The 25,165-nt window shown below is 45.7% G+C and overlaps 1 protein-coding gene across 4 annotated transcripts in view; it reads left to right on the top strand.

The window, feature by feature from the left end:
• HTR4 (5-hydroxytryptamine receptor 4) overlaps positions 1-25,165 on the top strand; it is a 140,607-nt gene that overhangs the window by 66,531 nt on the left and 48,911 nt on the right. For 3 of the 4 annotated variants that reach the window (XM_087753610.1, XM_087753611.1, XM_087753612.1), the window contains exons 4-6: positions 507-707; positions 15,236-15,389; positions 17,417-17,985. In XM_087753610.1, the coding sequence (XP_087609736.1) occupies positions 507-707; positions 15,236-15,389; positions 17,417-17,985 (924 nt within the window). Of the gene's footprint in view, positions 1-506; positions 708-15,235; positions 15,390-17,416; positions 17,986-21,638; positions 21,992-25,165 lie in introns of those variants that run through there. The other variant, XM_087753614.1, reaches the window with a different exon arrangement.

Genomic DNA, 25,165 nt, shown 5'->3' with positions numbered 1-25,165 from the left:
GTTGTCAGACCAGCCTCAGGAGCAGAGTGAGAAATTCAACAGCCTCTATTTATATTCTGCGTGGGATTTTTAATGGATTTAATTCTGTTTTATTGTTATGATTTTAAAAGTACTCTTCAAGTTAAAATTACAGCTTCAGTCTAGATTCCTCTCAGTGCTTTCTGGAAGGATTTTCTCAATTTACAAGTTAAAACAAAATCCCCCTCTTCCACCCCAAACTCTCCAATGCAAGCAGTGAGGCTGAACCACATGCAGAGGCCTGTGAGCATCTATTTGCCTCTTCTGTATGAGCAGAAAGACGTGTTCATGCGGAGAACACAGTGGATATGTAGCTGTAGAAACCAGGAACGAGCTAGACGTGACCATATAAAGTGAGGAGTGCATTAGAGAGGACCTTTCAGTGTGATGGAGCAAAGTAGACCCAATCACAAGCTGAAATCTCTGTCCACATGTTGAGGATGCTGCACTGAAACTATTCCACCCTAATTTTGTGATCTGTCTTGCAGGAAAATCAAGACCAATTATTTCATTGTTTCCCTTGCCTTTGCGGACCTGCTGGTGTCAGTGCTGGTGATGCCGTTTGGAGCCATTGAGTTGGTTCAGGACAACTGGATCTATGGAGAGATGTTCTGCCTGGTCCGAACGTCCCTCGATGTCCTGCTCACCACAGCGTCAATCCTGCACCTGTGCTGTATCTCGCTGGACAGGTATGAACAGAAGAGCATAGAAAATAATTATAGTTGCTTTAAGTTTCTTTGGTGTTGTTGCCTGTCAGCAGTAGCCAAAGCGCAAATATGAACCTGCTGGGAACCACAGAGCAATAAATCTCTCTCAGTAGGTGATTTTGGAGAGATCTGTCTGAATCCTCATCAGTGTAGAAAAACTTTGAAAGGAGTGAGATTTATATCGATAGAGCAAGCCAGCTTCTCAGCTGCTCTGCAGTGCAGCACTGTTTGCATTACTGATTGGATGTGGCACAGTTTCTCCTTTCAAGTAAAGACAAGACACCTTAAAGGTGTACCCAGAGGAAAGGCCTGCAGCTGTCACAGACGGAGGTGCATCGTGCACAGCGTGTTGTTTTAGCAGGGACCTTGCTCTCTGTTACAATGTCAGGCGTTGCTTGCTCGCTGCCAGGGGCTGCAGGGGAGGCTTGGCTAGTGCAAGGCTTGATGTGTTGTGCTGAGCCCCGTCTTCCCAGGGACTGAAACACTAAATTATCTGCCTTTCTCTCTCTTGTAAAAAAAATATGTGACATATCTTTCAAGTGCTATCAGAACTGCTCTTCCTGCTGCTAGCAGCCATACAGGCAGATGAAGACCAATGCTACTAAATGACGCATTTTGGCATATATTACTAGATCACATGGAGAAAGAGCAAAAAGAGAAACCCCTCCCCCATATTTTATGGGCTGTTTTTCTAAAGCATCCATTTGTACATCTCCACTAGTGACTGCTAACAAGGAGGCAAATAAAGCTGGTGAAAAAGGTGCATAGGCTTTGTGGGAGATCCTAAAAACTTTCTTTTCTTTCAAACTTTTCTTGCAAAATTAAAATGAAGCCAAAATCCTAAATAATTTATGGCAAACAATTGTTTTACTGTTGTCTGCAGTTTTTCAGGGTAAATGGCAGAACTTTCCATACAGAATCGCAAGAATTTGTCACAGGATAAATACTTAGAAGAAAACATTTTGACCAGCTATTCTAATAAGCAATATTTAGAGCTTTCATTTGAGTTCTGTGCAGAGATTTCAATACTTTTAAAAATACTATTACTTAGTATTACTAATATGGCCAAAATAATGACATCATCATCGTGACAATTGATACATAAATAGCATCTTTCATCCAAAGAGTCTGTACCCAGCCAGACTTCAAAAGATACGTGATTAATGTCTCCATTGATGGGCAGCACTCCTTTTTTGCATGAGAGCGGGGCACCGGCACATGCAGTATTGTATCCAGGGAGAAGCTGATGTGCACAGCTACAGCGCATTTCCTTATCTGGAAGTTTAAATGGCTGGAACACAAATAGGAAGCTCATTATCTTAAAAATGCTGACAAATTGCCACTTTGAGCCAATTACCAGTAAAGCAGATGTTAGGCACTGCGCTCTGGATGTGGCCTTGTTATATAAAATGTTGGGATTTGATTCTTCAGGCTCTTAATTAAACATGGGGGTCATGTAGAGAAGGGGACAGGAAGGGAAAGTATTGTTTTCCCCCCTCCCCTTCACCCCCTGATCTCTGACACCCGCAGAGGATGGGGACCCCCCATATGGCGTACACAGGAGGGCAACTCCCCCCTTTCTCCTGCCTATGCCACCCTTTGCCATGTTATGAGCTCTTGCTCCTGCTGTCTGTCCCCGTCAGTCCCATGCTTCTGGGACAGCCTCACCTGGGGGTGGCAAAGGGGTTGAGGGCAGCCTTGGGACTATGGCTGTCAAAATGCGTGGCTCAGAGTTAATTTTTTAGGAATCCAGAACAGAGATCACAGTTTTGTACAGGAAGTTTTCTTTATGTAAACAGACCTGAGGCAGAGTTTGCAAACACCCAGCTTGGTAGAAGGAACTGGAAATGGAAAAAAAAACCCAACAAACAAAACTCCCGTAAAACGAGATGGATTAGATTATTCTGTACTAAATGAAACATTAAGAGCAGAGTGTGAACACCTGGAGAGGACTACAGCTCTGCTCTTCCTTCTATGCTCTTTTATCCTCTGTCCCAGGGAGTCTTGAATTTTCTCTGCCAGATGCAGAGCTGCCGTAGCAAAGGGGGAGCGTTGCTGCCTACAGTAACGCATAGATGGTTCCCCTTATTGTGGACAGAGGGAAATGGGGAGCTGAGTCTGGGGACCCCCACTCCACGCCCCTATCCCAAGCCAATGCTTTATACACTGGAAATACTACACAGAAGAGGAGAACAGCTGTCTTGAAAGAAAGCAGCAGCTATAGCTGTGTTTTGGAGGAGACTAATTCTCTAAGCTTCTTCCATGTGTCTTCTGAGAAGGTTTTGGGAAGGTGCTGCACCCCCTGCACTGGGTCTGTGGGTGACAGGCACTGCGCTTGAAGGAGTCCCATATCAGCATCACTCCATTTAAGTGGTTCAGCCTTCTGTGATAAAATTGTCCTGCTTTTAAAGATTTCTGCTTACTGAATGTGTATTTGAACCTGTTGCTTGTCCAGAAACATTCTTCCTGTTTCTTCAGGATTAGAAAGATTCTTTAAAGTAGAAGGAAAAATAGACACACACAGAGGCTAAAAAAATGCAACATCCACCAATCTTGGAGCCAAACTGATCGGAAAGAAGTGTTTATGGCTCTGAATTTGAAGGAGCTGGAGATCATCTTAAGTGTCACAGCAAAAAGTTTTTTTTTCAGAAAATGCCTATAAACTTCTTCCTTATGAATGCACTGACAGAGAGAAATCCCCCAATATTTGCCATCCCCCCAGTATTTGCCATGTTAGACTAAACAGCAGTCAAATTGCTTGAAAAGAAGCTGAGGGTGAATTCATTACTGAGTGATGGGTTTGCTGAACTCCTCTGCAAGTTCAGGGGTGACGGAGCAGAGCTGCACTGTCTGGGATACAGAAACACAGCAGCAATTTTTGACAGCTGACAAACCTGAAGTTGCCAGATGTCAGGGAATTATTTCAGGACACACAAATGCTCTTTTCTCTTTCATATGTGATTGCCATACATGTGCTGTTCTTTGCCTTCAGGCAGAGCGAGGGGAAGAGAAAAGGTGTTCCAAGCTGGTGGCTGGATGCAGCCTGACACGGATAATTATCGCAGCCTTTATCGTTTGCTTGGTGCTTTCATGCTGAAGAATGACGCCTCTGCAGAATAGCGGCAGAGCTGATCTAAATTTTAGGTAATTCTCTGGTGCTGCTTTTTTCTCGTTTCTCTTCTCAAAATGGCTTTATTGAGTGCTTATTAGAGCAGCGACCAGCACACACACCACCATTAGCAGAGCACTAACAGCAGCATCCCTGAGACAGGCTGCTCCTCTCCAAAGGCACTTGAATTTGCCATAGAAACTCTTCTCCATCGTCTAACCTCTGCAGGGCATATAGGGCTCTCCTAGCCATTCAGTCTTGCTGTAGAAGTTCATCTTGGATGCTATTTTGACTCCATGGGTAATCATTTGGAGCTTTGCCACTGACATGAAAAAAGCCAGGATTTCATCTTAGACATTTCAAAATGTATATTTCTTCTCCCAGTACAAGAAGGCATAATTATGTCTGTGTTTGCTGAAAGCGTCAGCTGAAAGAGAAAGCCCAAGATCTCTCTGTCTCATGTAAAGAGAATTCCAAGTCAACTGCATGGCTTTCATCACCTTCTGTTTAATCAGACACCTCGGTATGAATCTGATAGAGCCCCAAGACTATGGGCTTCTGGGTTCTCCCAGCACCAAATGTCAAGTTCAGACTACCCACCATGGTGCTTGAGACAGACCAAGGTGCCTCCTGTAGCACTGGACTAGCTCTCCTGAACTGCTGTAAATTAAAATATTATGGAGGTGGGTCAGTCCCTAATCATCCTCCTCTCTTAAAGCTGTATTTCTTCCTCCGATTGATTGACTGACTGATTAACATGATTTTAAAAATACAACTTAGTAGGACTCCAGTAGGGTACTGTAGCCATCACTGAAGTTGTTTAACATCCACCTGGACATCATCCTTGAGCACAGAAACAGTCCTAACCTGACCAGGAATTTCTGTGCTAATTCATGAGCTCTTTCGTGTCCCAAAGAGTCTATTAAAAAGACTTTCTTTCTTCCTGAATTGCCACTGTATATGTTATTTTACATTTCTGCAGTGCTTGCTCACTGGCATGGTCTGGCAGCCTGATTAGGTAAATCAGAATAAAAGAATTGCTTTCCACCACACAAGCAGCAGACTCTGATGCCTGCAGATCCAAAACCCAATACTCCTTACCTGTCAGCACTGTCAGGTCTAAACATTAACAAAGACCAAGGACATTAATTTTTTTTCATATTGGGCCTGTTTAATAAACCGTTTTCTGACTGAAATGAAGCATGAGGTCTTTCCCTCCATCTCTCAGAGGTGGTATTTGGGTGGAAGAAGACAGGGAGAACATAGACATTTTGGTTTTGGCCCTTACCACATCTGTAAGGACATGCCATGGTCTCTTCCTTGCTGCGTTGTGGGGGATGTTGTGCCATGTCCTGCCGCAGGTCACCTGGTGCTAGTGACAGTCCCACTTCACTCCTGTGTCCTTTTGGCAGAGATTAATTGACTTTTGCTGCCATGAAGTTGGCTGCTGTTCCAAACCTCCTCGGCAAGCAGGACAACAGGGATTTTCAACACAGCTTGGGTGGAGTGGTGGATACAGAATAATAGATCGATTTTCCCTACCAAAAGAAGGCTAAACCTCAGCTTTTAAATCTGCCCTTTTCTCCTTCCCAATGTGCCAGCCCCTTGCTGTGACTGTCCTGGGAGCATCACTTCCAGGTGTGTTTTGGTCTGTGATCATCATGAGAAGGGCAAGGAAAAAATTTTGACCTCACTTCACATCTGTGCTAGAGATGAAAAGTGAAAATATCCAGAATTCAGTCACATCTGAATAGATACGAGTACAAAAATTTTCTAAATTCCACCTATTTCTTGAGCACTTTGCCAATTTTTAAAATCCTCTTCCTTTTGCAGACTGAACTCAAAAAGTTGTGATGTTCCTGGTGCATATTAGTTAAAATGTGGGTACCTGACAGCGCAGTCTAATAGAGATTAATGACTGGACAGAATAACCATCCTCTAACCCAAATGAGCAGTGTACCCAACACGTGCTGTTCACAGCAAGGATTTAACGTGCTAGCAAAGCCTCCTAATTTCCATCTGCTGCACCAAATTTTCCTTTTGGGACTTGGTCTACAGGCTTTCAAAGCATATCTTGTCTTGTGCAAACATTAGTTGAGATTTGAAAAGACTTCCAGACAGTTTATTTTTTGTGGTATTCTACAGTCATCTCCAAGCAACTCTCAGGTCAGCTCAAAATACTCACTCTGACATGAGTAAAAGCAAAGTGTCTTCCTTTTCCCCTCTCGCCTGCAAAGCCTCAGACCTAGGCTTTAAAGGTTGCTGGCAGAAGCTTGAATTTCTGTAACAATTTGTGATTGGTTTGGGGTTGTTTTTTTCCACAGTGAGAACTGACTCCCAAACAGTGTTAAGAGGACAGAAGAGATGAGGAGAGAGATAGAGGTGGATGGCCCTGGGAAGATCAGAGCAGGCAGATGAATGCCCGGGTCTCTGTGCAGGGGAGGGTGACTCAGCCCGTGGTGGAGCTGTTCTCCGTCACCGCTGCTTCACGCGCCCTGGCAGCTGGGTTGGAGGAGCACTGGCAGCACTGCTTCCTTCATAGTGTTTTATTTAATTTTTACTAGCTGTTGCCCTTCTGTTCATTCAGACTTTATGGGAGTATGCTTTTTCTAGCTGGTGTTTTTTCTGTGATTCATATATTTTCTGCCTTCTATTTTATTTCAGGGCACACAACTGTGGGGTTTTGTTAAAGAAACTAGGTGGTTAATCTAATCCTCAGGACTCAGTTTAGAAAGTCATTCTGTTCAACGTTCTCAGAAAGTGTTGCTTGAAAATACTTTTATCTGATAATATCTTGTATCTATTTCCATTACTGCCTCTGGGGAAAAAAAAAAAAAACATTCAAGCTTTAATTCTCAAAGGCATTTGAGAAAATCTGGAGAAATCGCCACAGGATAAACTGATCTTACCGGTCAGACACAGGGAGCAAAGTACTGCAGAGACTTAGAGACATTCTCAGTCTTATCTGAAAAAGTGTTTTTCCAAGGTATCAGAGGTGCCTCAGGGCTCACCGAATCCAAATTTTGCTGTCACTGGGTTATGCTTTTTCATCATCTCTTTGGTATTCTAATATAAAATAAAGATTTAGCCTTGAATTATTTATTTATTGCATGTTTTATGCATCTCTATCCATTCTTTGTGCCTGTGCAACAAAACTAATTGCACTGCATGTAAATAGACCAAGTGGCTATGATAGAGTCTCCAGATACAGTTAACCTGTCAGGAAAGGCAATTTTCTTCTCCAGTATTTGCAGTACAATTTGCAATACAATTACTTCTCAAAGTCTTGGGGAAAAAAAAAACAAACAAACAACAGAGAAACAAACAGGTTCTAAATGTCTGTATTCTTGGGCTTAGATGCACACCTGGCACCTCTGCTCTTCATGCAGCCAGAGCATCCTGCACCCCCGCTCCGCTTCCTCCAGCTCTCCTGGCTGCATCCCAGCCCGTGAAGCATTCCTCCAAGTCTACGTCTCTGCTGGGCACTAGGTACACTGTTTGCCTGGCATGTTCAAAACATTTGCAGATTTGCTATGTAACATGCAACAAAACAGACCTAACTCTGTGTTTGTATATTCAACACTAATCTTACTGGAATTCAAACATACCACATAATGACTGCTAAATAAAGGCTAAAGCAAAGCAGATGTATCTGAAGAGTGTTGGAGCACCAGAGTGACAGATGCTCGTTGCACCATTTACAAACATTAATTAACATTAATGCACTGTTCAGACATCAAATTAGCACAATCCCTTGAGAGAGACAATGTTTTAGAGATTCCCAAACGCCGGTGCTCTGCAGTGGCAGTCCGTCTGCAGAAGAAGCCCTCTCCCTGCGTGGGGTGGGAAGGCGCGCGGGTTTGAGAGCACGTGCAGGGGGCACAGGAGTGGCTTGGTTCGGGTGGTCGCCGGCTCTGCCCGCCCTGCCTGCTGCCCCATGTTTCGGGATTCTGCATCACATCGGTCCCCATGCTCATCTCTTTTGCACGGTGTTACAGCCAACGCAGCCAAGGCACGGGGGGATTGACTGGCTCGCGAAAGGATGCTTGGGCCATGGTGGGGCTTGAGGTCGGGCCCATGATGTCTTTCTCAAGGACAGGGAGAAAGCAGCTGCGCCCAGCTGTGCTCTGCGAAACATCTGCTGGCTGGCCAGGGGCAGGGGGAGGTTATTAGTGGGGAGACTTACTAGGTTTTAAATAGCTGTCGGTAAGTAATGATTAGGCAGTCAGCAATCTGATTATATGAAACAAATTCCAACTATAGTTTTGAACCCGGCAATAAATCCCCTGTGCCCTTTTCAGTTGGAAAGGTGTCTGATCTCGTACAGGTCCCATGTGCTTAGGTGGAGGAACAGAGAGGCAGCACGGGAAGGAGCTGAGCAAGGGCAAATGGAGACCCTCCATGAGGGCTGCGAGACGCGACACGTAACTGCGGAGTTATCCCTGTCGGCGCTCAGCTCGGCAAGAAAACTAACACGGGATTTGCAGAATTCAGGTCCGAGAGCATTAAGAAAACTAACAGAGCAGATGGTCATGGAACAGCCTGGGGGATGCACTGTCCTTTATTAATCTTTACAAACCCTCTAGAAATATGGTAATTTATTTTGCCACTGTTGCTGCCAATAACCCTCCACACACACTGGCCTGCATGGGGACCATGAAGGAGTCCTCTATCTCTGGCATCGTACGTTTGTTTGTATTACTAGCTAAATTTATCCAGTTCCAATTAACTGTTCTCTTTAGCATTTTTCTCAGTGTAATTATCTCAACACCAGCAGGCCATTGTTTTTCTAATAAGAATTTAATTTTGTTAGATGTAATCATTTTAGGACATTTTTTTTCTGGACCAGCGATGCATAACTTTGTTTTATTTGGCACAGTCAGAGACCATAGTTTATTTGCTCATTGGGAAAAAGGAAAAGAGAAAGAGCTGTTCTCTCAAAAAAAAAGTAAAAATCTGGTTATGTGGAGGCCAGAATCTGGTTTCACTGAAATATCAGCAAATCCAGTAGCGCCGTTTTAATTTCACACAGGCAAAAATACACTGAAATCCTGGCTCCTTAGACTTTGTTGCTTGGTCAGGGTTCAGCAGAAGACTCTGGCCCACTCGGGATTAACTGAGGGAGAGGAGGAGTGTGCAAAACCATGCTTAGATTGGGGTTTTGTGGAGCGCACCAGCATAGAGCTCCAAAAAGACAAAGAATGGGATTTTTCCAAACTAGCCAAATGCTTGTATCTAACTCGTGTCCTGTGAGAAGCAGCAGCTTCTGAAATAAATGTCCTTGTCACCCGCAAGAGTTTTCCATCAATACAGTTCAGTATCGTCAGTGTCTGAGCTGGCTGCCTGGGGAGGCAGCCCCCGGGAGCCCCTCTGCCGGGCTTAGCCTCCTCCGGGGTGCTGGGTTAAGGGCAGAGGCCCCTGTGGTGGCAGCTGGTGGAGTCTGGCTCTCTCCTGTTGTGTTTTTTGGCCTCTCTTTCCTCAGGAAATCAGATGTGAATCATTCCCACTTTGGTGTTTAAGGCACAGTTCAGCAGACACGTACAGGCACGGAGCCTGTGTGGGCACCGTTGTTACACCCTAACATTAGGAGAGAGCTAATAGCAGCCACAGTTTTCCCACCCTCTTGTCTTCTTTTTTCTAGATTCTTTAAGGGGGGTAAAAAATTATTCAGTATTAGTATTCAGTAAATTTTCCTTAGCTCATTTTGGCCCCAGTGATGATAAAACATATGGTATGTATATAATTTTGTCTATGCACATGACACCAAATGGTTTTAAATGTGGGCCACCCACAGAACCAGTCTGTTTAGTAAAGGTGGGTGTGTATTTGTCTGTCTGTGATATCTAAGGAGCTTCTTTCAGGCTAGTGTCTGCATGCCCGTAGCTCAAATAACATTGTATTGCAAACAGGGGGATACTTTAATTTTTCTCTGAGGGCAAGGAATTATCTAATGCAGCTAAGTAATTATACTTCTGTAATGCCCAGAAGGCAAGGAAAGAGCAGTGGTGTGGTTAGAGCATCACTGATCGTGAGGCAGGAGCTGCGGACTCCGGGACTGCTCTCCGGAGATGTGCCCAGGGCAGCTTTTACACCACCATGGGCTTGAGAAGGCAGCTGGATGTCCAGGCTGATGGGTGGCCAGATGTGCTGGCTGCTGTATCACTGCTTGCTTCTCTTTAACCACAGAAACTAGGGTATGTTAACATTACAGGCCCAGCTGGTTATCTAGATTCTTGGACCCTTGATTTCAGTTTTGACCACAGATCCCAGTCACAACTGGAGTCTCATCGTGTTGGTGCTTGATGAGTATGCAGATAGTCACTACCACAAATAGCCATCCTTGCCATGGGCCACAGCTAAATTATGTTGCTGTCAGATCCAGGTCACTGGTGTGTTGAAATGCAGTGCTGTTTCTCAGTCCCTCCACTTTCCTTTCTCACCCCCAAGAACCTAGAAGCTATAAACTTGTAATAACTACAGGTGTCATCACTTAAAAGTTGATGTGCTTTTCAAGAATTGTTTCTTTTTCTGTTTTTTTCCTGGAGGAAAGGCAGGGTATGATACAAGGAGCATGCATATATGCGTGTGCATGTACGTGTAGGATTTTTCGCACAGGCAAAATGGCAACAGCAAACACCCATGATTTACAACACTTAAATTTCCACGAAAGCCTTGGACCAGCACAGCAGATTCAGCGTTCAGTCGTACAAGGCAAGGATATAACTGAGGTTCATTTTCTGTCTATTTTCTCTTTGGATTCACAGCTTCCCTCCTATCTGCCATCTCCTGTCTTCACATATACACCAGTTTAACATGAGGCAAGCTGTCCATGATCCTGCTGCTGAGGAATGTGATATTATGTCTTCTCTACCCAAAGTGCTGAAGGCTGTTACGTACGAATGTGTTGCTGATGTACTGTTCATCAGGCATTTATATCTGCTTTCTGGTTTTACGTGTAGCACTGACTGTAAAGAGGAGCTCGCCAGCAGGCAAAGCACAAGTCCTGTCGGGAAAGGATAAAACATTTTCCTCCTACAGCTTGTGGACACTGTGTATATGAGGCTCCTCTGGGTGACTGTGGCAGATCCTGCTGGTGATGAATGTAGGAATACAGAGGAAAAATTGCCCCCCAGACTGTGGCACTGAATCATTGAACCTTGAGCGTTTTTAATAGGTTTCATGACCATAATAGAGGTGCACCTGCATCCCCTTGGAGATGCTGGGACAGTGTTCGTAACACATGAGGTCGCTGGGAATTGATCCACATGGCACTAATCGGTCCTTCCCACACCCATATCACTGGAACTTCCACTGGAAGACCAGGGAGCATCACATTCATGTTCCTCCAGACAGGGTCTGGCCACTGCAGTGTTTCTTGGAGCCACCAAGTGATGCTGGGCAGGTCACAAATCCTTGATAGCCGGACATATCTGCAGTGGCCATAAGAGCTATGGATTTGTTCTTTTGAGCCATCTGTAAAGTGTTAGCACAATTCATTCATGTGGCAAATGTCTGATATGGGAAAGGAAAAGTATTATAATAACCTTTGCTTTATGGAGCTACTTGGAAGATCTACAGCTCCAGGAAGGGATTCTTGTATTTCCCCTTCAGCAAGGAATGTCATAACAGAGGCGGAGGAGAGGATGTGTTTCGCATCATTTGCTCTGCTGTAGGTAACGGGGAAGTTAACATTTTCAAGGAACTGCAGAAACACGGGTCTTGGCTGATAATAGTAAGAATTAATATTTAATTAAACTTGGACATGGTATTAATCATGTGTATGTATTACATTTTATATTCATCCATCACACTGTCACACCAGTACATAATAGATATTCTTTATGAGCACAGGAAAACAGCTCCAGCTTGAAAGGAAGCAGAAATGTAGAATAAGGAAATGTCTTTATTTCAGCTTTTGACTAAAACTATTGATAATCTTAGAGATATAATTACTTTTCTCTCAGTGAATAAATAGCTGCTTAAATGCCCAAGCCATCACATACATCAAATGACCAGCTACTGCAAAAATTGGCGTGACTTCAACAACTTCTGTTAACATACACAGATTTCTATTTGACTCTCTGGGCCATTGAATGAAAATCCTGCTGAGCTATGGAAAAGTGGACGGTGTGCTTCTCTCCCTTCCTCGCCATCAGCAAAATTGTCACCCACACTCTGATTGCGGAACCTTGTTACCAATAACGGTGTAGGGCAGGAGGAACCCAGCTCGACTTTCTGAACACAAGGGAAGTCATGGTAGTAGCAGTTAGCAAAAAAAAATATATATATAGTCTTCTGACATGTAAGTGGAGGAAAATTGCTGCTGAATCACTGGGAGGGAAGAAATATGAGAGCTTAAGATGTCATTTTTACAGGCATAATTTTTACTCTAATGGCCTTTAATAGCATGTACAAGTCAGTGTAATGCTGTCAGCTGCAGCAGAGGGAGAAGTACAGAAATGTAATAACTCAAACTGCTTGGAAGAATTGTTTTCCTGCTGTAGTTAATTACCAATGTATCATGGTTTTCCTTTTCTGTTTGCTTATTCAACCTGTGAAATGGTAGCTGGTGTCTTGGCTGTTCTTTCCCATTTATTTATTGAATTTCTTCCTTTGCCCTTTCTGCAAATAAATGTAGTCTCTTGTGACTTGCAGTAACTTGCCATCAGGCATGTCACAGGAATCCTTTGCTGTCCAGCACTGGGTAGCCCTTTCCAGTAGATGCCTCTCAGATAATAAACCATTAAATATGCCAGAGAGATCTCCCTTGTGTTTAGAGTCAGAAGAGCATGTAATGCCAAGAGAAGCACCATCTGTCCTAGTAAGAGTCAAAAACGTTACTGAAAATACCTGTTTGAATTCAAAGATCAGTTTATTTCCTGGAGAAAGGAAATCTGGAGAACGGGGAAATCCAAACGCAATAAGCTCTAGCAACACAGGACAAGGTTACACAAACACATTGTGGGTGTCGTGAGGAGGGTAGTTATCCTAGGAACAAAGGAAATATTTGTTCTATCCTCTGAAATCATTAAGATATTGAAATCTGACTGGGATGGTCCTCATGGTCTGATAGACTCAGAAAAATGTAGGTTGGAAAGGACCTCTGGAGGTCTCTGATCCAGCCCTCCTCTCAAAACAGGGCCAAACTCAAACTTAAAGCTCTCTTCCTTTGATTAGGTCACTCAGGGCCTTAGCCAGTTGAGTTTTGCTTATCTTTGAGTCTGGATACCCTTGCTTGTTAAACTCGTGATCCAATGAAGGCAAGCTCCAAAACCAAGTAAATTCTGCTCCTGTAAATGATTCAACTTCTCCTTCTCCCTCGTGGGAGGGATGCGAGGGCTGTGTTAGTGGGGACAGGAACTGGACCCACTGACTGCCATGGCTGTTAGCTCCACGAGAGGAACATTTCACCCAATGCTCTACAAGAACATTACTGTCAAATATGCCATTTCTTTGAAAGTGAAACTCTTCAGAGGAACAGGCTGATTTTCATGCATACACAAAACCAGAGGAGAATGTAGAAATGATGAAATTGAAATAGTTGAATGCTTGTTTCAACATTTTTCGGCTGTGACATTTTGAATCTTGTTTCAAAGAGACTTTAAAAAATGTTTTCTTTTGACACTTTGATATTATTTCAACCCTTTGTGTGGAATATATCATCTGATTTTTTATCAAAATAACACAATTCAGTTGACTCCACATGACTTTTTAAAAAAAAGTCTTAAGAAAATTTGAAAATTCTTAGATTTTTGTGCCTGTTTAACACAAAACTTTTGGTTCGCACTCATATCTTGATGAAATAAATTGTGTACCTCAAGGACATCTCTCTAATACATACACATAAAGTGTGTGTATGTGTGCATTCACATATGTCTTATTTTAATGTGCTGCAGGCATCTCAGGTTAGTGGTCCAGCTTTAGCATGTGTTTGCTAATTTAATGTCTCTAATCCATGGTTCTACTGACCTCATAAAATTGACTTTTATAGGCATTCAGCGGTGAGGCGCTCTCTACGTACACATTATGCCTTGATGTGAGGCTTGACTCAAAAAAATCTCTTGACAGAGGTCATTCGTTCCCTTTATAGTTTTTGAAATTGTGGCCACTTCTTCAATGCACCGGTCATATCCTATGGGACACCATGTTGCATAATTTCTGTGCTTACCAAATCTGGAAACTACATCTACTAGATGACCATTATTAATTCACTAAGAAAATATATTAATCGGGCACATAGCTGAATTATATATTTCATTATTTAGAAGAGCTGAGAATTTATGGGCACTTCTTGTGTCTCTAGACCCCAGTTCCCTGTCACAGCAGTAGGGACACCAGTGCTGGCCTGTCTCTACAGCGTGTGCTGAAATCCAAAACTCTAAAGATTGAAAACGTTTCACTGGGAACCTGAGATAGACTGTCAGGTCAGGACCACCAAAAATCTGCAACAGGATTATATGGTTGCTGATCTGCTATGCTTATGGGCCTACATTAATTTCAGAGCAAGGAGATTTCCAGTTTTAGCTTTGATGCACCTTCCTGATGTAGAAATCTGCTAGCAGGTGGGTAGCACAGGGACCAAACAGACAGAAGAGTTGATTTTGTATCTCTTTGAGAACATATTTTTAGTTCATAGCTGGTTGTTATTTTAAGAGCAGGGACCTGTTGTACTATGAATCTGTTGGATGGATCAGGAGGAGAAAGGAGAACGCAGGGCACATCCCCTTGACGGTGAAAAGACTAGAAGCCCTGTGCAGACATTTGCCCTGTCCTTGTTGCAGAAGGTTAAAACCCAGCCAGACAAGAGGCTGATTCCTGGGAGGTAGAAAGGGAGCTTGGTTACGGAAAAACACACTTCATTTTACTGACATTCTCACAGCTTTGAAACACTTTGTTAATTTGCAATAACAGCTTTTGCAGTCTTGTCAAAATAAATGTCCATTGCAGTTAGGAAAACCCCAACATTTACTCAGTTAGGGCTAAATGGAAGGAAGGTGGATTCATTCCTCGTGGTAAGGAGGGTGCAGACAGCTTTGTGACTAAATGCAGACTAAATGCAGACTAAATGCAGAGGGAGAGGAGGGCTGAGTATTAAGTCACTCCCTTGCTCTGCGACCTCAGACAAACCACAGCATTAATCTGTGCCTCATTTTCCCTACCTGGAAAACAGAAAATACTGGCTTTCCCCTGCAAGGCACTATGAAACCTTATTTACTCATGCTGTGAAAATATCCTGAGCTCCTTGTGTAAGAGGCAGTCCATGGAAATAGACTCTTTTTTTTTTTTTCTCTTATTTTGAAGGCAGGAGAAACAAGCTGGAGAAAATGCTTTACAGTTTTATTTTTTGAAGACCTGGAAGTCTCCTTTGATGATGGTTGTTCTCTCACTTTTCTCCTTGCAGGTACTATGCTATCTGCTGCCAGCCTCTGGTTTACAGGAACAAGATGACTCCATTGCGCATCACTGTAATGCTTGGAGGGTGCTGGGTAATCCCGACATTTATATCTTTCCTCCCTATCATGCAAGGCTGGAATAGCATTGGCATCATTGATCTGGTGAGTAGCTAAGGAGGTACGCCAGCCTGGTATCAAATATATTCGGTGCTGTACATTCTTCTTTAAAAAGCAATGTTCAGAGAAAAGAAGGCAAGAGAGGCTGAAGGAGAAACTTCTTTGTTATCGATGCACAGGGGCTGCTGAATTTCTGGAGGGTGTCTTTAAGGGGGTTGGAAACAACTCTGTCCTGGAAGGAGTGTCACAAAGACAGTGGTGGCTCTGGGAGATCTTACCTGTGTCTACTATTCAGTTCAGTTAGTCCTTTGAAAACACGCCAAGCCCCAGCTGGCTCCCAACAGGCACCTCGGGAGTCCTTGGTTCCTCTTGGCCTCTGCAGCTCTTGGGGAGTGCTGGCCACTGCTGCCTGAGCCCGAGATTCCTTGCCATGCTAGCGATATTTGGAGAGCTGGGAAACCAAGACTTCCCCAGAAGGGATGATGCTTTGGGCCATTCCCATCAATAACGCCTGTCTTGGTGTGAGCCTTGAAGGTAGTGGAGAAGATGAAGTTCCCCCCAGTGCAAGTCATTTCAGCGGGAGTTTTCCCCACTACAGTCTGGCTTCAGTTGCGGGATCCTGTTTGCAGGGCAAGGAGTTAAGAGCTGCAAATCTGCTCTCCTTCCAGTCGGGAGACGCAGGAAATAAAAAATGGCAAACTGTGAAAACACCTTATTTAGAAGAGCTTGTTTAAAGAGATGTAGCATCTTCTATGCCACAGTCATAGCCTCAGTCAAGGCTCAGTCAAGGAGCTATGAATACTTTTTGACTCATGGAGAGTCACAGGTGCAAGCTGCCAAGCCTCTAGACAAGGCGATAAAGCCAAAATTGCTTCCAGACAAGCACCTTTAGGACATGCAGCTGGTAGAAGAGAGACCTGCATTTTGTTTATTTAACAAACCATGTCATGTATCTGATTTCTTCCACTTATGTTTTGCCCCCACCTTTTCAGAAAGGACTCAACACCCAGCTGTCTGTATCAGACTTTCTAAACACCAGTGCAAGCCCTGCCCTTCCTTGTAACTTGCTGGCATTCACCGTGCAGATTCCAGTAGCTGCATGGTGAGAGGTAGTGCAAGGTTCAAACACCACCTAGTGAAAATGCTTCGTAGTTTATTTTAGAGGTAAACTTCCTTACTTGCCCAATTTATAAATAATGAAATAGATTATTTAAATAAATGAATTTAAATGAATAAATTTAAATAAATCATTTAAATAATTTAATAAATAATTTTGATGTTATAGTTTTAAACAGGAGACAGGGTTATTCTCTTGTTGGAATAAACAGCAGAAATTATGGGCCCGATGGACCTGAAGTGACATTGTTTTGTGCCAGGAATAACCTCAGAGAAATCCTGTCTGTCTCACTTATGCCCCCTGTTCCCCAAACTTACATGCAAGACCCCTTTCTTCTCTGCTGTCTCTGTTTCCATCACAAGTCATTGACCAGATCTCAGCCCACGGACTCAACCTGCAGAGTTCTCCTGCCTGGGCTGCTGCCTGGGAAGCTTCCCCTGTGCCTGGGAAGCTCAGTGTCACCCCCAGCCTGGAGCTGCCCCCCAGATGCTGCAGCCCAGTCCCTTCCCTGTCCATCTGGTCCTTCTCTAATACCCTTGTGGGACTCAGCTGGGTGAAACTTGTGCATCCTTGGTGTAAAACCACGCGCTGCTGAACAGAGGAGTAAGCACTGCAAAAAACATGGCACAAAGTGAAGTTATTCCCTTTCACTGTGTCTGAACTGGGGAGTTAGTTAGGCTGATTTTCACTGCCCAGGTTGAAGGATGCTCTAGGATGCCAGAGCTACAGCATGGACTGGTCCTGCAGACCTGGGGACCAGCACGGCCGGAGAGCCCATGGTGTAAGCACAGGCAGGAGAGGCAGCAGTGGGTAAGGCAGGTACCGTGGATGGGAGAGAGGAGGGAGGAGAGAGAATTGGAAAGCAGTGGAGAGGTGTCCTGGCAAACAGACTTCTGGTATCAGAGGAGCAGTGCTGAACTTCTTTCCTTCCTTGTCCTTCCTCCCCCTGCTCCAGATTCAGCAAAGGCAGTTCAACAAGGCTTCCAACTCCACTTACTGCATATTCATGGTCAACAAGCCATACGCCATTACCTGCTCCGTGGTGGCCTTCTACATTCCCTTCCTCCTGATGGTGCTGGCCTACTACCGCATCTATGTCACAGCCAGGGAGCACGCCCGCCAGATCCGGGTGCTGCAGCGTGCAGGGGCCCCCACCGACGGCCGGCAGCACCACCCGGACCAGCACAGCACACACCGCATGAAGACTGAGACCAAAGCTGCCAAGACCCTGTGCATCATCATGGGGTGCTTCTGCCTGTGCTGGGCCCCCTTCTTTATCACAAACGTAGTGGACCCTTTCATAAACTACACGGTGCCGGGGAAGCTGTGGACAGCTTTTCTGTGGCTGGGCTACATCAATTCAGGGTTGAACCCTTTCCTCTACGCCTTCCTGAACAAGTCTTTCAGACGTGCCTTCCTCATCATCCTGTGCTGTGGTGATGAGCGATACCGAAGGCCTTCCATCTTGGGGCAGACGGTCCCCTGTTCCACTACCACAATAAATGGATCGACTCATGTACTAAGGTGAGTGTTTCTCGGATGCTGCAAAGTGCCTGGAGTCATTAGGAAGAGTACTTCTCTAGAATTTTCGTAAAGGATTGGTTTCGCTTTACATTTGAAATGTCTGATGGATTAGCTGTTTAAAAAGGGTGGGGGGCAAGAGAAGCATCCAGAAATCCTTAGGGTGCTCAGAAAAACTGGGTTCGTAGAGAACAGATAAGTGTTGGCATGTGCAGTTTCTCCAGAGGTGTGTTCAGGAAAGAGTTGGGAGAATGCAGAAGTCATGTATGCATTTTTGGCAAGCCCTGCTGTTTGGGAGGGGAACAACTTGATCCCACGGGGAGCACCTTGAGGGAGGCTGCCTACTCCGTCTTCTCTAGCAAAGGGATTATGACCCCCGTTGCCCCTTCTCAGGTTCCATCTTTGTAGCCCCACCAGCTGCTGCTGCATCTTCTGAACTAATGAAAGGCAAAGGATGAATTTCCCCAAATTCATCCCCCCCCCCTGCTGGGGCACTTCCATGGCGCACTGGGAGGGGGGATACTTGCCATTGTGTTTTAGCAGCTCAGAAAACGCTGGGGTGTCTGCCTTTTACTATAACCCAGTCAAAGCCTGCCCCTGTGCAAGGCAGCAGCACCCAGCTCTGTGGGAGTTCTGGGAGCTGAGCATGCCTCACAGGGGCTGCAGGACATAGTCCTGCTGGTTGGCAGTTTGGGGTCCCAGTGAATTTGAACCCCACACCTCACATACTGCACCCTTCACTGAGTACCACAATGTGTTCATTGCAAGAGAGAGCACGTGGGCTCTGCACTGTGGGGGTACAGAGGGGTTTGGAGGGCTCTGTGGGATGAGGCACCCTCTGCGGTCTTCTCCTCACTGAGCGGAGAGGTGGGAGGCAGAGCACAGGAGGAAGGCAGGGAAAAAGTTATCTATCTCCCATAATATCAGAACAAACTGCAATTTCTGAAAAAAAAAAAAACCCACATAAGTGTTTCTATGCAACTGTCTAGAGAAGATTTGGTTCTTTTGGTAGATGGATTCATGGCTCTTCACATGCAGGTGAGGACTTGGCAACCATATTTGTGTTCAGAGCTGAACCCATCTGGAGAGTAAATCACACACTGAGCACTTCCCAGCTGAGTCTGATCTGCTGGTTTGCCCCAAGCTCCCTTCTGCAATGATCTCTGAAGTTTTGGAAAGAGTCCTGAGCCATATAATGGATGGGAGACAGGGCAGGGCTTTGTCACAAACTTGAGACAGACTTCTCAAGCTTTTTAAGTCCTGAAGGACATTACAATGTATTTATCTTCTGCTGATTAAAAACTGTTCGGGGGCTATGATCCCAGAGCACTCTGTGATGGATGCATGCCACGCTCAACCTGTATTTCTGTCAGAGCTGTGCTCCTGGGTACAAGCCAGATGCTCCTCTGCTGTGGTTAGGAGGATTGAGAGAGCAGCCCTTGCTGGACGCAGCATGCCATCCGGCAGCGAGCGAGCCGGTACGTCTGGCTGGGGAGCTGCAGGGGCGAACACTGGGAAGGCGTCCCTGCATGAGGAGAAGGGGAGGGAGGGCTCACTCCTGTCCCTGGTTAACCAGGGTGGCTCCATGCTCTCACTATGGGGCCAGCCCAGTGGCATAAAGACAAAGAGAGAGTGGCATCTGTTTCAGCTAGTGAGCACAGCAACAAGATACCTTTTGTTAAAAGTATACAAGGCAGAGAGGCGACAGGGAGCCTCTGTTAGGTGTGGTTTGAGATGTGGAGGGCAGGGAGCAGCACATCAACACAGAAGGTGAATTGCTTCAGTCCGTGCTGACGTTTGACCTCCAAGTGTTGCAGATGGCAATGCTGGTGCCTCCTCATGTCTCCAAGTTGTCTCACTGCTTTTGCACTAAGTTATCTTGCTGTGAGACCTGATTGTCCTGCCTATGCCCTGTGGAACAGGCAGGCTCAGGCCAGCGCTGCCCTGGAGACGCTGGGTGGTGGAGACAGGCTCCCGAGAGAGCGAGCAGCCGGGGAGGCTCAGCACACCTCTGGGAGGGCTGAGCTGCTGGGGGTTTTCTTCATTCTGTGCTCAGTGTCCCTGAGCTGACAAACTCCTCATTTTGAATCTCTTTTTAAACATATCAATGTCCCTGCGATGGCCAAAGCAAATGCGAAGAGTCACCTCCCCTCCAAAGCTAGGGGTGGCCATGGTCTCGGCCGCCCCGGCCAACTGGGGAGGCTCTGGTGGGCTGCAGTGAATGGTGGATCCCGCCGTGGAGCTGAGATCAGGCTTTCCTCATTTCCGGCTTCTTCCTCCCACTTGTACCACTCTGCTTCCACATACAAATTATCCATGGAAATGTATAACAATCCTGTCAATCTAGATGTGACAACCATTGCAAAAGGCCCCATAAGAACCAAACCTGCACAGGGCATCTTGTCCACTTCTAGCTTTTATGAGTACTTGTATGGATAAGAGCACGTTTGCCTCTCTTCGACATGCTACAAGCGCAAGTCAGATTATCTCCCGCCTTTCCATATCACTCCAGCTCTGCAGAAGGCACTTGCTTCCTGCTGCTGCATCCCCTCCTCCCTCCACATGCTGGAGGGATGTGGCTCTGCACATCAGCACTTCAGAGGGCAATTATTTTCTGTTTTCCTCAGCTTTGTAACTGATGAGAAAAGAGTGACTTCTTTTCCTGGTGCAGATTATGCACTGAGGATGATAGAGGTGTGGGGATTAAAGGAAAAGCGACGAACTGTAGTCTTTGGACAGTTAACCACTTGAGGTATGTGTATTTCTTCAGTGCTTCTCTCTTAAATGCAAAAAAGGTTGGACTCAGCATGAGTGGAAGAGAAATTTGGTGATGCAGGTTCTCTCGAGGTATAACATACATTTGCTTTACTAGCATGGAAATACAAGAGTCTTGTGCCCAGCAGCTGAAATATTGAAACATTCTTGTATGGCTTGGCTTCATACCAACCCAACTGAGAAGCTGCGTAGGGGCTGGACCTGGTTCACACACTTCTTTTCCAACCTCGAAGTTGTTTCTTCCCAACCAAGAGCTTCTGCAAATGGGGAAGTTGTGCAAGCGGGATTTTACAGCTGCTTTTTGTACCCTGGCAGGGAGAGCAGTGAAGAGCAGGACAGACCTCGTGCTGAGTCTAGGGCAGAGTTCTTCCCCCCAAAACTGCAGAGATTTGCAATTTTGTATTAAGCTGACGTGAGTCATTTAGCCTCAAAAGGAGTCAGGAGTGGTTGACAGTAGGACTGGTATTTCTAACTCCTCTCTACTTCCAATCTTGAACTTTCCTTCAGCTCTACCTGTCCAAACCGTTCTGTCCTTGCTCACAATCATCTCACTGGTGTGTTTGCAAGTGTGAAGAATATGCTTGTCATGGCTAAAATTCAGGCTTTTGCTCTTGGATGTGTCTGACCTGTGAGAGTACCTTGCAGGGAGGGAAGACGTTTCTTCTTTTTTTCTTCTGGTAACTTTAGCATGAAAATGTTCTGACATTCCCATTTTGGGATTTTTCACATTTATATTAGGAATGGGAAAAAAAGAAGAACAAGGAGCAGAGTGTGGTAAAACACGGCAGTGAGAAGAGGCAGACACCCTCACCACACACAGACTGAGAGACCGCTTGGGACACAGTTCTCATTCTTTCTTTTTTTCTTATTTATTTTTCAAGTGATCTGTGAAGATTGTGGTGCTCTGGGTGACCCAGGCAGGGAGAGACCTTTTACAGCACACTTGGGGCCAGACACAACCACAGTGGCGATGGGGCGAGGGAGCAGACTGCACAGTGGCTCGACCATGATATCAGGGTGACAACAGCTTTCTTAATCGCCTGGCAACCACCCCACTTTATCCTTAAATCATGAACCAGAAGATGGGGAAAGGATTTCCTGTCACCCATTTTGTTCTTGAACTCTCCATCAGCTGGTGTGAGAGGCACCCATGCCTTGGGTGGGGTGAGACATGGCGCAAACCGTGCTTTGAAGATGTCGTGAACAGCCGGAGATAGGATTTGGTTAGAGCTGGATCTATGTGTATGAAGGGAAAGAGTATTGGAATTAAATATTCAGCTTTGAAAGAAAAGTTTGACTTGCCTGTTTTCCAAGTTTGCTTTCTGCAAGTGTAGGAATTGCCAGAACCCTTTTTTTTACCCCTGGATATTCACCTATTTCAATTCTGATGTGTACCATCAACTGGAAAATTCAGGCAGGACACATGCAAATAGTGAATTGAAATCTGCAGCTGTGGCTACAGTCTGAAATTCATGCCCTATTCATTTTTCAATGGCTGAGATTGCAACTCACATGTCATATACAAAGGTTTGTTTCTCTGGTTGCAGCACAAATTGTGTAATTCATTATAAATACTTGCAATTCATAGTTCTAATAACCTATGGTTTGGAATATCATTCGTTGAAAGGACTTGGGAATCATTCTGAATAATGAGTGGATAGGAGAATTTACAATGAGCACTCAACTAACATATGGCAAAAATTAGTACAATAATTAACTGCAATAGATACGGGTTTCTGGATAGCTGTAGCATGTGTTCAGGAGTTCTGTGCACCACGAGACTGAAAGCAAAATGCCATAATCATCTGAGAAATGTGGTCTTCCCCTTTAAACATATTGCTTGCATATCTTTTGTCATGCATAGATATTTATTCAACACAAAACAACAAACTCATGCCTTTGTGAATCATTAAACCCTCGTACTGCACAAGTGGATGGGAACCCAGATCAGCATTGCCTGAATTCTTGGATAAAAGAAGTTCTGAAATTTTGCCACAGCGAAGATGACTTTGCATAAAATATAATTGAGCAATGATCAGAGTAGACAAACTCTGGAACATTCGGGTCAAGGCGGTCGCTTTGGTATGTTCCCCATTTCCTCTCAGAAGTGCCCTGTTCAGCACAGTACAGTGTATTAGTCTCTTCGGGGAAAGCTATAGTGAGTGGTTTATTTACTCATTTTTCCATCATAAAGAGGTCTTCTCGGACAGGGCTGATGCCACTTTTATTTCTCCAAAGTAATACACATCCTGATTTTCCTTTTAGACGAGCCAAGAGAAACAAAGTGAAAAAAAAGAAGCATGCAACTTGGGGAGCTGGAAGTTCATTGTCTTCATAAATACAAAATTAGATAAATAACCCAATCAGCCCACACTCATGTCAGCACTCTGAAGGTGCACAAAATGCTGGGAGAAGTGTGCAGTAAATCATGGCGGGCAGCCCACTCAATGCCAGAGCGCTGCTGTGGAGTCTTATTGGTCCCTGTAGGGAACAGGAGTAATTGTGCCAGTAAATCTCCTGAACTGCAGCGAGCCCCGGGTGCTTCCTTGCTGCTGTTGGAACGGGCAACGCAGCAACTCAGGTCTCCAGTTTCTAGAAGTTTAGCAACTCCACGGCTTACAGATCTGTTGGAATAAAAATAAATCCACACTGGCTGTAGGGAAGAGAAGGTCAGAGCTGCCGTGGTGCGAAGGAAGAAGTGATGTGTGCCTGTCAGCGGTGCTTCCCCAACAGGAGTGCACAGGAGTGGTCCTGCCCCACGGCTCAGTCCCCTACCCATCCCTCCCACGGAGCTGCCCCAGCTCTGAGCTGGAAGCCTGTCACAGCACATGCATACTGTGAAATGTCTGCTGTAATTTGAGGGGAGACCCATAGTGCTGCCAGCAGTGTGCACAGTGAGGGGAGCTCCACGGGTGCCCAGTGCACCCACTGCCCCCGCTCTGCACAGCCAGACCCTCCTCTTGCAGGGGTTTGACATGTGGGATTGGCAGGAGGGTCAGGGCTTGAGGAGGAATTTGCATCTGGGTTTAGCTTTGTGTTGCCACTTTCAGTCCGTAAAGGCAAAGGTAGGAGCTCTTCCTTTCTCCTTGCCTTTTCCTGGCCAGGAGCAGAGGAGGCTTTGGGCTGGAGGCCACTATGTACAGGCGGGATGGATGGGCTTCTGGCATTGCATTACTTTATGCGGGTTTAAAACAGTGAATAAGTTAAAGAGACTTTCCCCCTCTGTTTACGAGGTAGCTTTTCACAAAGACGAGCAGCGATCCTGAAACCCTCCTGGCTTTGCAAGGCTGCCAGCTCAGAGTCTCCCCTTGCTCCTGGGGGTCTCCCCAACACCCTGACATGGAGGACTCCCCCTGCCTGAGTGGCAGCCTGGGTGCTGCCTGCAGCAAATACACATCAGGATGCCCAGATGCCCACTGCTGTGGAATCAAAGCAATTTGCATCTTTTCAAAGATGATTTTGAATGACCGTGCCTTTTTGAGAGCTTTAATTTCACAAGGTCTTTAACTCCATCAGTGCTCCGTCACCTCCTGACAGGTCAAGTCCTGGCTGGCGAGGTGTGCCTGTGCCACCGTGCACTGTCCCCTTCACATTTGGTGGCTGTGGCATTACAAATCCTCTGGCTGTTTCCGAGCTCCCAGGCTCAGAAGTGGTTTCACAAGATGGGTTAAAGAGGGCTCTGGTTTCGCTGTGCACCCAGGCATGGGTGTGGGCCAAATCACACCGCAGATTCAGTGCCTGGTGTGGGTCATTTTCCTTGTGTTTATAGGGCGTGGATGGAGCAGCAATCCCGTCCCACCTGCGATGGTGGGATTTTGTGGGCGGCAGTTGTGGCTTGACTCAGAAAACACAGAGGTTAGTTACTCAGAGGTGCTTTCTGATGAAACTGTCAGGTCTCTCTCAAGGATCTGGGTTTACAATTAAAAAAATCTCCTGTTCTGCCTCCTTCTGTTCCTCTTATCTCTTATCCTTCCGCAGGCACTAAGACAGCCACAGAGACCACAGAGCTTCCTGAGGCAGAATAACACACTTGCTGCCAGGGGTCGGAAAGCCCTGGCGGCTCCCGCTGCTCCGCAGCAGCAGCAGCCGTGGGCTGGCGCCAGCAGTGGGGCTTTCCCACACCAGCCCAGCCAAGCCTCCAGCCAACAGCCTGGCCAGCACAGCCTCCCCGTCCTCTGCTTGCGTGTCTCCTCTCCAGCTTGCGCAGGGCAGAGCTGTCCCTTGGCGTTTGGCAAGCCGGGTGCTTCGTCAGCAAAGGTGCATTTAGCCTCAGACGGGGGGACGCGCGCCTTCGTTATCACATTTTCCCACGGGACGGAGTGGTGGCTGCTGGCACCAGCAGAGGCGTTTTGGAGGAAGGAGGGACGGTGGCAGCGAGCGTGGCGGGGACAGGTCGGGCATGGCCAGG

Source organism: Nipponia nippon, unplaced genomic scaffold, assembly GCF_047370975.1.
Source record: "Nipponia nippon isolate SJK-2023a ecotype South Korea unplaced genomic scaffold, ASM4737097v1 scaffold_17, whole genome shotgun sequence".
Taxonomy (NCBI): Eukaryota; Metazoa; Chordata; class Aves; order Pelecaniformes; family Threskiornithidae; genus Nipponia; species Nipponia nippon.
Note: the sequence above shows the minus strand (reverse complement) of the source record. Positions and strands in the feature narration are given on the sequence as shown.